The sequence below is a fragment of the Rosa chinensis genome, chromosome 4, assembly GCF_002994745.2.
Source record: "Rosa chinensis cultivar Old Blush chromosome 4, RchiOBHm-V2, whole genome shotgun sequence".
Lineage (NCBI taxonomy): Eukaryota > Viridiplantae > Streptophyta > Magnoliopsida > Rosales > Rosaceae > Rosa > Rosa chinensis.
In genome coordinates this window covers 63552233-63564990 of record NC_037091.1, presented here as the reverse complement: position 1 = coordinate 63564990, position 12758 = coordinate 63552233, and the positions used below count along the sequence as shown (strand labels likewise).

The window sequence follows — 12758 nt, the reverse complement described above, 5'->3', positions numbered from 1 at the left end:
GCCTTTTCTAAAGTCTGAAATTAATTTCTACAATATGTTAACATATGACATACATACAATTACTACTTTTAAAACTTAATTACTTAAATGACAACGTACTACAATTACAACTTTTAGAACTTAATTACTCAAATGAGAACCTACTTTACTCTAATAATTAAGGACCTAATTTACCTTAATGAAGACTTTTTTCTAGTTAACTACTTACTACTTTACTCTAACGAGGATCTTATTTACCATAATGAGTATTTTTGTTTAGTTACCGCATGAGTTCTAAAGTGGTAACATGAGTTCTTAAAGTGATAAATATTACATAAAATAGGACATGTATGAGAAATGTTAACATATCGTAACTTTACATGTTTACCCTTTATTGATTATGGAATGTAAATAAAGTAATATCAAATAAATAGGCGAGTAAATGGTGTTGCCTATTTTATTTTTTATTTTTTTGAGGAAGGGTAAGAACGGCTGCCCTTAAGCCTTAGTCATTAATGAAACCATAGAATACATGGGGGGGGGGGGGGGGGGGGGGGGGGGGGGGGGGGGGACATACAGCCTAAACCCCAATTTACAATATGCATTAAGAGAATCACTCGAGAAAATAACAGGCTTCTCAACTAAGGATATGTATTCTAAAAAGCACAATTAATTAGCGAAGAGTGCACTCTTGGCTAATCTATTTGCTTTACAAAGGTGGTGACATACCGGAAAGTAAATGCTTACTCAAAGCCATAATATACTAATAAGAACAGCTTTCCCATTATGTTGCCACCAGAAAATGAATTTGGCAACATTTAGTTTCATCCTGCCACTAAGAGGTTGCAACCATTTGACAAAGCAAGGGGCTCACTACCTAACTAGGGCAAACCAGGCACACAAGGTGTGCAGTCCGGGACAAAGCCCACGTCGCCCAACCCCAAAATAGGAGGGACTTATTGCCGGCATAAAGCCATGTTTAATTATGCTAACAAAGCAACATAAATAAAAGGTAAATAAGATTGGGCCTAAGGCAGAAGCCCAAACCCAATTAATTATTAAAAACAATAAAAAGCAAGCCCACCATTGTAGGCCCAGAAGCCCAGGACTAGCCCAAAAGCTTCCACCACCAGCCGAGTTGCCGCACACAGCTGCACACCACCAACGTTGCCAAAGCAGCACCTCAAACTTCCACAGGACACATCGCTTCAACAAGGCTTGACCACCCATTGACATAGCCAACCAGATCGCCCAAGATCTAGATTTCAATCTGAAATCTGATCGAAGTAAGGAGCAATCCTTGTGACCACCATCAGCAATCCATAACCCCGATGCAGGGGAAAAAGCCATGACCGCCTGTCTGGAAGCCTTAGATTGTCCCCAGCAGACACCAGATCCCCTCCGTTGCTCCACCCTTGCCCTCGTCCTCCTCCTATGAGGAGATCAGAAACACACCAATGCCTGCCGAACTCTCTCTATAGGCATTTCCAAGCTTCAGATTCATCCCCAAGACCACTGTCCCAAGCCAGAAGATTCACAGAACTAGGTTGCTCGTCCTACGACGACGTCCCAAGGACCCGCCGTCGGACGAGGCATTGGGACATCGTCATCGTCGAACAGGGCATTGAAAGTAGACGACTTAGCTCTAGGTTTTCTGCTCCGACTTTCTTGGAGCTCTTAGGTTCTATCCATATTTTCCTAGAGGCAATTATCACGTTTTCTGTAATAGATCTTTGTTTAATTTATTGGATGTACATGATTACTCAACCCTCAAACTCAACAAAAATTGATACTTGTTAAAGTTTGCAACAATTCCAATCGTCTTGGTTTCTCTTTCTATCACTCGACACAATTGAAGGAAGAGTAGAAAATTAACAAATCGGACAAAACAAAATACCCAAACTATGTGTACATACATGTGCATTTGCAAGCATAATTAGCTATAATGAGCCACGCTCATTGTACCGCCAGGGGTACCAACGCCCACCATATGAGTGACTGGCGTAAAGACAGCTAGCCGGGTTACCGCCTGAGCCCCGGATCAACCCCAAAGCACCGCCGACGCGCCGCCACGCGCCGTGTCAAATTAGCATCAGAAGCTACTGAAACTGGGAACTGAAGCACATCAGTCCCACATCGAAAACAAGGAGAAGATCATTCTCTTCCTCACCTATAAAAGGTCCTCTCCTCTCTCCTCATTTATTACGCATTCAATACTTACCTACTGTTACTTTGTCAACATAAATACATTGACTAACTTAGGCATCGGAGAGTTGAAGACCGCCCAGCGCGGTCTCCCTCTGACGCCCATTGTATTTACTTGACAGGTAACGGGAACCACTAACAACAGAAGTATCGATCCGCCCGCCGGATCAGCGTTAACTAAAGTCCAGCTACCGCTAGACTTTTAGACATTAACATTGGCGCCGTCTGTGGGAAACCTTGAACAAAAGTCATCCCATCACAATTACCATGACTAATGCTAGCGGGGGAAATGTCGAGGAGCAAGCAGACCAGTCCGCCGTTCCCCAACCCGCCCACCCAGCGGTAAGCATCAACCGCGCACTATTCAGCACCCCGGTCAACCCTGGCGGTGAAACAAATCCAAGCAGCAGCCGCCCCCAGGTCAGGACCTCACCGCCTTGTATGAGCTGGCGCTGGCGGACCTCCACAAAGCAAACAGAGAGCGCGAGCAGGAACGCAAGGAAAAGGCTGAGGCCCAAGAGCAGGTGGCCACGCTGATGACAAGTTTCAACGAGCTAAAGCGGGCGCTGGACGCAAACGCCAACCCAGCACGAAGTGAGTAGTCACGCAGCACCAGACACAGCCGGCCTACCGCTGGCATGGGACCCATTGTGCAAATGCAAGTACCGCTAAACCCACCTGAGCTGGCAGGAATGGGACCACCCCCTGTCCCTCAACTGTTGGAGCAGGAGGCGGAGTCATTGCTGCGCACCCACCCCTCTAGGACTAGAGCAGGGACTGAGGACAATCCACCCATTCCCGGGCGAGGGTCAGTTCCGCGGAGCTCCCGAGCAGGCCCCGCTGGCAACGCAACCGCCCAAATTTTGGAAAGGATACGGCAGTTAGAACAGAGGCTAATCCTGGCGGAGGCAGGCACCCCGGCGCCAGCCCCAAACCCACTCTTCGCGTCCAGGCCAGGACCATTCACCACTACAATTTTGCAAGCCGTCAGACCAGCGTTCGCAAAGACCCCAAAAATGTCACATTATAGCGGTAAGATGGATCCCTTCGTCCACATGGACACGTTCAAGAAGGTCACCAACAACAAGGGATTTGATGACGCCACCCTGTGCCACTTGTTCAGCGAAATGCTGGATAGTGAGGCAATGAGTTGGTTTTTCGAGTGTCCGCCAGGGTCCATCGGCTCATTCCAGGCGTTATCTCATGCTTTCCTCTCTCGATTCATCTTGTTATCCGCCGGTCATCACAACACGAGCCAGTTGTTTGGCGTCCGGCAGGGAGAGGACGAATCATTGAAGGCATTCGTCACAAGATGGCGGGCGGCAGCATCTCAGTGCCGCGATCTCGACAAAACAATGGCTTCGGCGGCTTTCAGGCAGGGACTCCTCAAGGGACCATTCCTCTTTCACCTCAACTGGAACCCGGAATGTCAGACGGCATTTCAGGGCTTGAAGGATTACCTAGCGGCAGTCCCACTACTCTCTATCCCTGTGCAAGGAGAGACACTGTTCATATACCTAGCGGTATCGATATCAGCGGTGAGCTGCGCCATTGTCCGGCGGGAGGGACAGGACGAGCTCCCAGTTTTCTACGCAGGCAGAGGCATGAACGGGGCAGAAACAAGATATCCACCCTTGGAGCAGCTAGCTCTCACACTCATCGTTGCCGCCAGGCGCCTCCGCCAATATTTTCAAGCGCACACAATCCATGTGCTAACTAATCAACCGCTGAGACAGGTGATGCAGAACCCTGAACATTCAGGGCGCCTCAACAAGTGGGCCATCGAGCTCAGTGAATTTGACATAGATTACAAGCCAAGGGTGGAGTATCTTGACAAGCCAAGTATCACAAAAACCCTGGCGGAAATCTTCAACGTTCAGGTGAATTTGACAAGATACCCACAGCTGGGGCAGGCACGACGTCTGTCTCCGGCGGGGCACTCTCCGCTGCCGGCACGTCAGGCTGTGACGCCTTTGCAAAGTCAATGGCACCCTTCCGCTTCAACATGTCTATATTGGCCCGGGCCCCAGACTTCGCCGCTTCGGTCAGTATCTTCTTAAATTCTGCCGACTGCTTGAACGCTTCGACAGCGGCGGCCGCAGCGGTACTCCCTTCAGCTCTCAGGCGGGTAACCTCACCCCCAGCCGCTTCATTTCGGCCATCCTATCGGCAGACTCCCGCTGCACTATAATGAGTTTTTTGTCTTTAGCGGCTATCCGCTCCTGCAGCAATGCGATCTCCTGCTCCAGCTGGGAGACGCGTTCATTCCTCTCCAAGTCCCGCCTGATGGCCGCATTAAGCTTGCCGCGGGCGTCCGCATAATCACACTCCACCTTGGCCAGCCCCCGCTCAACCTCCGCCAGTCTCTCCTTTGCCTCCGCCAACTCACTCTGGAGACCTCCGATTTCTTCCCGGAGCTCTCCCTCAATCCGGGGCTGCTTCGACGCCGCCACGAACATATCATGTAAACCCGCCGATATTTGGCCAAAGGCCGAGCTGAAGGGCGATTGGTCAATTGCCGTCGGGCGCGATATGCCCGCCAGACCGCCGAACCCCAGCCGCTCGCACAGATGGAACAGGAACTCCCGCTCCCCTTCTGTCATAAATGGCGCATACTCGGCGAACGAGTCTAGCTCACCGACGACGGGCGCCTCTCCCTCCACCGCCGCAGTCTTTGAGGGAGCCTGTCGGGCCTTCTTCTGACGACGGGACCCGATCACCACCTCGTCTCCCTCTTCCTCGTCAGGAGACTCGGCCGTCCGGCGCTTTCTCTCCAGCGCCCTCTGACTCCCAGCGACGGCCCTCGTCACCCTCACTGGCGGCTCCTCCCTTGTCACAGTGACATCTTCCGCCGGTTGCACAACCTTTTGAGGACCCCGCCTGTGAGCAGGCATCCGCTCCTTCTCTGGCCCGACCGCAGCACTTCCCCTCTGATCCACGCCGACTGTCTGAGTCCCCGCCTGCACCGTAGGCAGACCATCCTCACCAAGGTGAGACTGGTGCGGCATCGGCATCACCACCGGAACATCGGACTGCCTCAGCGCCAATGTCTCCGGGTTCACCACGGTCTGCTGGGCCGCCAGCCCCTCGGCATACATGGCCTCCAAAAATTGTCTATCTCCGCCCTATCCATCGCCTTCTCAAATGCGTCGCGACTCGATTTGTTGCCCGGCGGAGTTTCTAAAAAAAAAAAAATAGAGCGACAGCCATCAGTCAAACAATTCAAAAGTATAGTACGATATGACAGGGTAGACTCCTCACCAATGGAGCGTGTTAGTCGCAGGTCGACCAGCAACTCCCAACCAGTCAGCAGGCGGAAATCAAGCAAGTTTCGGTTCCGCCAGCAACCCCTGATCCTCGCCACGCGGCACTCTTCTTCGCGCGTTAGCGTGTACCGAAGTCCCGCTGCACAAAAAAAAAACACGTCGTTAGTAGGAGTACAGGTGCAAGCACGTCAACACGCCAAATGCTTTCAGCGGAAACCGGACACCAACCTCGAATAGGTTGGAACTCAGACTTGATCCTAAATGTCGGCCCTTCCTCATTCGATCTGGCGTGGTACTCCCAACCGTCTGTAGCGACGCAGAAGGTCCCCCGCCAGTAGGACATTGAGTCCCTTAGATTCTCAATTAGCTTGGGCGCTCCCTGCCGGCGACTCAAGTTCACTTGCCCTTTGCACCCTCGGCGCTTCACATACACCAACTCGTAGAAGTAAAGCACTTCCGCCACAGTCGGCCCTCGCACCCGGATAACCGCCACAGGGAGTTCAGGGCCAACATTAACCGCCACATATTGGGGCAAATCTGACCAAACGCAAGGCCAAATTCGCACACCAATATCTGGAGGTTGGGCACCAGCGGGAATGTCAGTCCTTGACGGAATATCGCCTCGTGAACGGCAGCAAAACCCGCTGGGAGAATCGAGGCCTTTTCGTCCGCCCCCGGCGGGCGCAGCTTCACCGACCCCGGCAACCGAAACGTCTGTTTCATCCGGTTAACGGCAGCGGCGGTCATCCGCCCACCTGCCTCGTCGATGGCAGTGCCATCTGAGAGAAACCACGCTGATTCGGCATTCTGCCCCGCTACTTCCTCTTCGCCAGCAGACCCGCTAGCAGCACTATTGCTTGCCAAGCGCTCGTCGCGCCTAGTTTTGGCGGCAGCGGCCTCACCCGCCCTAGAGCTCTCTGGACGCGAACCGCGGCCCATAGCTACGTCCCAGAGGATGGTCTGAAGAGGCTCAACTTCTAGCGGTTCTGGCAGTGAGGTTCCTGCATGGGCAGACGGACGCAACGAATCAATAAAAATCCTATCCGCCGCTCTGAACGACACGTCAGACCCGGAATCCTCACTGCTCGAAATCTCTATAACGTTAGCCATCCCAAACCCTAAAACCCACATCAGTTAGCACAAATACAGATCTAACCTACTCTCGCATCAGATATAGCCAAAGGTATCAACAACAAAACCCATAAAACTCCAAAGTACAAAACAGACGCACTCAACCCAGATTCGGCTATCTATTCCTTAACCACCAACGCTTAGCCAACCATAATCCAACCCCCCCAAAGAAATCCCATTCACACCTCAAAACACACCCAGCAAAACCAGCAGTCATCTCAGAAAGGCAAAAGCAGCAAAACCCAGAAATAAACAGACCCACTAAAACAAAGAAACAAAAGGGGGAATCCAGGTACCAACCTCAGTGGCGCAATCTTCTGCACGGTCGTGCACGGTGACGGTCGACGTCTCTCTGGAAACGGTATACCCGCGCTCCGGCAAGCTCTCTCTTCGGTCTCGGACAAGCAGAACTCCAAGACGTCGACTGGGTTTTCAAATTTTCGCGCAGTGGCAAATCTCCAAAGGCCCCCCCCCCCCCCCCCACCCTTTTTATCTCGGCATCAACGCATCCTAAGCCGTCCGCTCCATAACGGCATCACGTACCAGCCGTACACGTGTCATCAGTCTCCACTCACTCTCCGGAGTACCCGAGGCGTTACCTCGGTTATGAAACCCACAATTAATATCATTAAAAGCTAGAAGATGGACAGGCTTAGGAGACAAGCCTACGCACGCTAACCCGCTATAGGTTCGACACGTGTTAAACAGTTGGGATGACTTCATAAGGAACCGCCTGAAGTCTCCGCTGAGCGAAACCCCGCCAGCGGAACTTCTCCCTCGTCATTTCTCGAGACCAAGTCTCCGCTGAGCGAAACCCCGCCAGCGGATCTTCACTTGTCATCCGCCAAGTGACGGAGTCTCCGCTGAGCGAAACCCCGCCAGCGGATCTTCACTTGTCATCCGCCAAGTGACGGAGTCTCCGCTGAGCGAAACCCCGCCAGCGGATCTTCACTTGTCATCCAAGTGACGGAGTCTCCGCTGAGCGAAACCCGCCAGCGGATCTTCACTTGTCATCCAACTGACGGAGTCTCCGCTGAGCGAAACCCCGCCAGCGGATCTTCACTTGTCATCCGCCAAGTGACGGAGTCTCCGCTGAGCGAAACCCCGCCAGCGGATCTTCACTTGTCATCCGCCAAGTGACGGAGTCTCCGCTGAGCGAAACCCCGCCAGCGGATCTTCACTTGTCATCCAAGTGACGGAGTCTCCGCTGAGCGAAACCCCGCCAGCGGATCTTCACTTCTCATCCGCCAAGTGACGGAGTCTCCGCTGAGCGAAACCCCGCCAGCGGATCTTCACTTGTCATCCAAGTGACGGAGTCTCCGCTGAGCGAAACCCCGCCAGCGGATCTTCGCTTGTCACCTGACAAGTGACGGAGTCTCCACAGAGCGAAACCCCGCCAGTGGAACTTCTTTTGTCACCATCCAAGTCTCCAACGGAACTTCTCTCGTCATTCCGTAAACGGGGCGTCCTCCGCTACACAGCACACCGCTACCGAACCCCCTTTCTCCTCTGACAAACTGCGTACTTTATTCAGCGCAATACCGCTCAATAAAATACAACCAAGCACGCCTACTTGACGCTGCTTCCTGCTACATCTAGCGGGGGGACTTCCGCCAGCGGTGGATCCCGAGGCCACGCCTCTCTGACAACGCCGCCACGCGGAGTTACGGTCAGAATGTCCCTACGGGACACGGGGACTAGTCAACAGTCTACGACAGCCCTGATCAGGTACGTTGACCCCCGTCACTTGGGTGCTAAGATTGGGCTCGCAACCCAACACCCTCTGCTCCGTGCAGCGCTGCTCCGTGCAGCTCCCCCTCAACAAACAATAATAGCGACCATCCGGAGGTCCATCTTAGCCGGGGAGTGGGGGACTCCCTGGAGGGCCTAGCAGGGGCCCACCCGAAAGGGCACAAAGCGTTTGCTCAGTAAATCCATGGTTGACAACGCACTGACGCTAATTATGCTTCTGCAAAGTCTAGCGGGAGAAACGCTTCAAACCGCCGATCAACTCCCCAACCAAGATTGCCCTCCTTGACTGGGGATTTGGGGGACTTGTACATACATGTGCATTTGCAAGCATAATTAGCTATAATGAGCCACGCTCATTGTACCGCCAGGGGTACCAACGCCCACCATATGAGTGACTGGCGTAAAGACAGCTAGCCGGGTTACCGCCTGAGCCCCGGATCAACCCCAAAGCACCGCCGACGCGCCGCCACGCGCCGTGTCAAATTAGCATCAGAAGCTACTGAAACTGGGAACTGAAGCACATCAGTCCCACATCGAAAACAAGGAGAAGATCATCCTCTTCCTCACCTATAAAAGGTCCTCTCCTCTCTCCTCATTTATTACGCATTCAATACTTACCTACTGTTACTTTGTCAACATAAATACATTGACTAACTTAGGCATCGGAGAGTTGAAGACCGCCCAGCGCGGTCTCCCTCTGACGCCCATTGTATTTTACTTGACAGGTAACGGGAACCACTAACAACAGAAGTATCGATCCGCCCGCCGGATCAGCGTTAACTAAAGTCCAGCTACCGCTAGACTTTTAGACATTAACACTATGTTTCGATAGAGCAAACAAAAGAAGACAATTGTCAGGGATAAGTAAGTAAACCAGCAGAAAGTTAAAGGACAAAACGGATGGATAACTGTTTTACTGTTCATTCAGCACTGCCATTCTCATTTTACTTTCGTATTAATTCATTCATTTTTGGATTAGTGCATGCCATGCATGCTCTCTCTCTCTCTCTTCTTTTTTTATAATGAGTGTGGTGTCTGTCTTTTACCTATGATTGTTTATGCTTTAGACCTTCAGAGGAGACAAATCAATACAAAGATTCACCTACCCACTAATAGACAAATAAATCTCAGTGCTGCCTTTTCAATCTGGAAATTAATCACATGTCCCATGCATGCAAAAATGATGGATTACCCGCTCCACCCTCCATCTTCATTGGATTCGTGTATTGAAGAATGACGGATTACCCACTCCACCAGATTAGGCCCGATCATTCTGCTCCGCTGTATCTGGGTCAGTTTTGTTCTTAGCTTCTAAGTTGTTCTTTGTTTTTCTGCCGTTGCTATTTAATTAATGAAATTAATCTTTGTCCAAAAGAAAAGAGAAAAAGAAAAAGAAAAAATGAAATCAAAGATTGGCCTACTCCACTAAGCTACCTAAATATGATAGATTAGGGTCCTTGACCCAAAGCCCCAAAATGAGTCAAAGTTATCCCACTTACCCCAGCAACAGATTTTTATTCCCCACTACCAATTTAAATTAAAAAGATAATTTTACCCTCAATCAAATTAATAAATTACATCATATGCCATCGATCTTTCTCTCCTCTCTCCCCTTCGATCTGACTCTCTCCCCTCTTCGATCTGATTCTCTCTCTCTCTCTCTCTCTCTCTCTCTCTCTCTCTCTCTCTCTCTCTCTCTCTCTCTCTCTCTCTCTCTCTCTCTCTCTCTCTCTCTCTCTCTCTCTCTCATCCGGCAATAGTCGTGCAGCCCAGAAGCCGGAGCTCGTGCAGTTGGCGAAGAGTTTGTGCAGCCTAGAAGACGGCGGCGAGTTCGTGCAGCCGGCGCCATCGATCGTACAGCCGGCGGCGAGTTCGTGCAGCGAGCTCGGAGTTCCTTTACGTCACCTCCGTGCAGCTAGGTCGGAGTTCCGGTTCGTGCACCGAGCTCGGAGTTCGCGCCATCCATTGCCGGCGGCAAGTTCGTGCTGAAGACTGAAGTCATCGGTTGCTTGGCTTCGCCGATCACGAAATCAAAACCGCAACTCATCTCCGGCGGGAATTGGCGCTCGAGCTCGACCTCTGGTGCTCGACCTAGGCTCTCCGGCCTCGACACAGGCCGGTGGCAGAGGAGAACATGGATCTGGTATGCCGGTGGTGGAGGAGAACCACGATTTGGTGCCCAGAGCTTTTCTCTGGGTGCCCAAATCAAATTTTTTTTTTTTTTGCTGTAAATTGGTTCAGAAGCCCAAAATGAAAAGAAAGAAAGAAAGAAAAAAGGTTCTATTGGGGCAATAGAGGCCTCTTAAAGATCTATTGGGAGGCAATAGAAGTCTATTGGAGGGCAGTAGACGTTTTGAATTGATGTAATCTCCTCTTTTTTTTTTCGTTAATCAAAGTTTTATTTATCTAATTTTAATAAATAAATGGGTATTAGGGGGTAATAGACATCTATTGCAGGGCAATAGACGTCTATTAGGGGGCAATACATGGCTAATAGACGTCTATTAGGGGGCAATACACGTCTATTAGGGGGCAGTACACGTCTAATAGACGTCTATTGGGGGGTAATAGATGTAATCTCCTCGTTTTTTTTCTTTAATCAAAGTTTTATTTGTGTAGTTTTAGGAAGATTAATTACCATTTCGGTAATCTAGACGTCTATTGGGGGGCAATAGACGTCTATTGGGGGGCAATACATGGTTGATAGACGTCTATTGAGGGGCAATAGACCTCTATTGCCCCTCTATTGGAGGGCAATAGAGGTTTTCAGAAAAATCCGGTGGGCGGCGGCCGGTGACCGGAATCCGGCGACCGGTGACCGGATTCCGGCTAAAGTTGACCGGATTCCGGCGACCGGTGACCGGCTCCGGCGAAGTCTCTTATGGTTTCTCTCTCTCTCTCTAAGTAATAAAGGGGTGAGGGGTAAAATGGTATTAAAAAAAAATTAAAAACAAAAAAAAAATCTTAATGGGGTTAGAGTGCATTGGGTAAAAGAGAATTAAAAAAACTTAATGGGGTTAGTGAGAAAAAAATCCGTAAAAATGGGGTAAATGGACAAAATCCCAATATGATAATCTCCTTAAATCTCTGTCCCGCTCCACCCTCCATCTTCATATGCACCACGCGTCAAATTAATCAAATCATGTAATAGCACTACTTTTCCTTTTGTTTTTTATTTTTATTTTTTCAAGCAGTACAATAATGGAGGTGGAAAACTGGAAGTTATACATATCTTATATTAATTTAAGGATTAATTGCATAGAACTAGATTCCTAGAAGTAGTCGGAAACCCTTAAAGCTTCCCAGCTTTTATTATACATATCATACCAGTCCCACATGCAAAGGATGATCCATTATTTCTTGAGAAGGTAGGCATCAACCTTTTTATTGAGAATGAGAACAAAGTCCAGATACTTATTGGGAGGTGGAGAATCCTCGTTCAGCTTCTCATATTCTATACTCCATTTCACCGAGCTGCATCCGCCAGCCTTTGCCGTAACCTGAACCGTAGCCTTCATATTCTTGTAGACTTTCAGGAGCGATCCATCCACCGTCTTGAAAGTGATTGATTTGGCTTTTTCATCCATGGCTTCAACCGTCTCTTTTGCAATCTCAGAATTACCTACAGGCATGATTATTAATTTGGACTGAGAATCAAAAGTTTTTGTTTTTCTTTTTTGGTCTGAATAGAAACGGAATCAAGGGGGTCTTAGAAAATCATCTGATATGTGGCATATGCTAATTATTTAGAGAGAGTGACTTAGGATATTTAGCCCGTAATATCTGAGAACCAAACCCTAGATCTTAAACTATCAAGCCTACTTCTTAAATTTTAATTTTAATATGAATTCCATTAAATTGTTGGCTAGCACTCTTTACTTGCATATAATATTTAGTGTGGAAAATATGTGTATATCCTACCTGCAGCAACGTAAGTCCACTGCTTGACCGAGCCTACAGTTCCCCAATCCCCTTCGAGTACCCGCAGGTCCTTTATCATGTCAGGGCAGATCTTGGGCAACAAGTACCCTTTGCTACGAAAGATTTCGTAGAACTTTTCAGCACTGGCTTTGATCTCAGCTTCAACTTGCATTTTTGCTATTTGAGCCATGGCGTTAGAGATTGGACTGAGTTGTGTCAAGCCACTAGTAGCTACTTCTGTAATTTGTGTGAGTGTTGAGGAAAACCAAGCTAAATAAGTACTTATAGAGATCCAAAATGAAAGCCGAATGGTTCTGCGCGCTAAAGAAACAATATTCCAATACCCAAGTCCTGTCATGGTCATTGTGGTCTCGGAATGCATGAATAGGGGATGTGCTGTACTTTCGACCGATACTATCTGCTTTTCTGGGTCAGACTTAGCGGAGTAGGGGGGGTTCCCCCCTGAAGAATCTATGCAGTTAATTTGCTAGGGCAAAAAACGTA

The 12758-nt window shown here is 49.6% G+C and overlaps 1 protein-coding gene across 1 annotated transcript; it reads right to left on the bottom strand.

Moving 5' to 3' along the window:
* Nucleotides 1-11475: 11475 nt before the first annotated feature.
* On the bottom strand, nt 11476-12523 carry LOC112198464 (MLP-like protein 31). The gene is made up of 2 exons (XM_024339595.2): nt 12255-12523; nt 11476-11955 (listed from the first exon to the last, which is right to left on the bottom strand). Exons 1-2 carry the CDS (start codon nt 12442-12444, stop codon nt 11687-11689), a joined length of 459 nt encoding a protein of 152 aa, XP_024195363.1. The 5' UTR covers nt 12445-12523; the 3' UTR covers nt 11476-11686.
* Nucleotides 12524-12758: the final 235 nt, after the last annotated feature.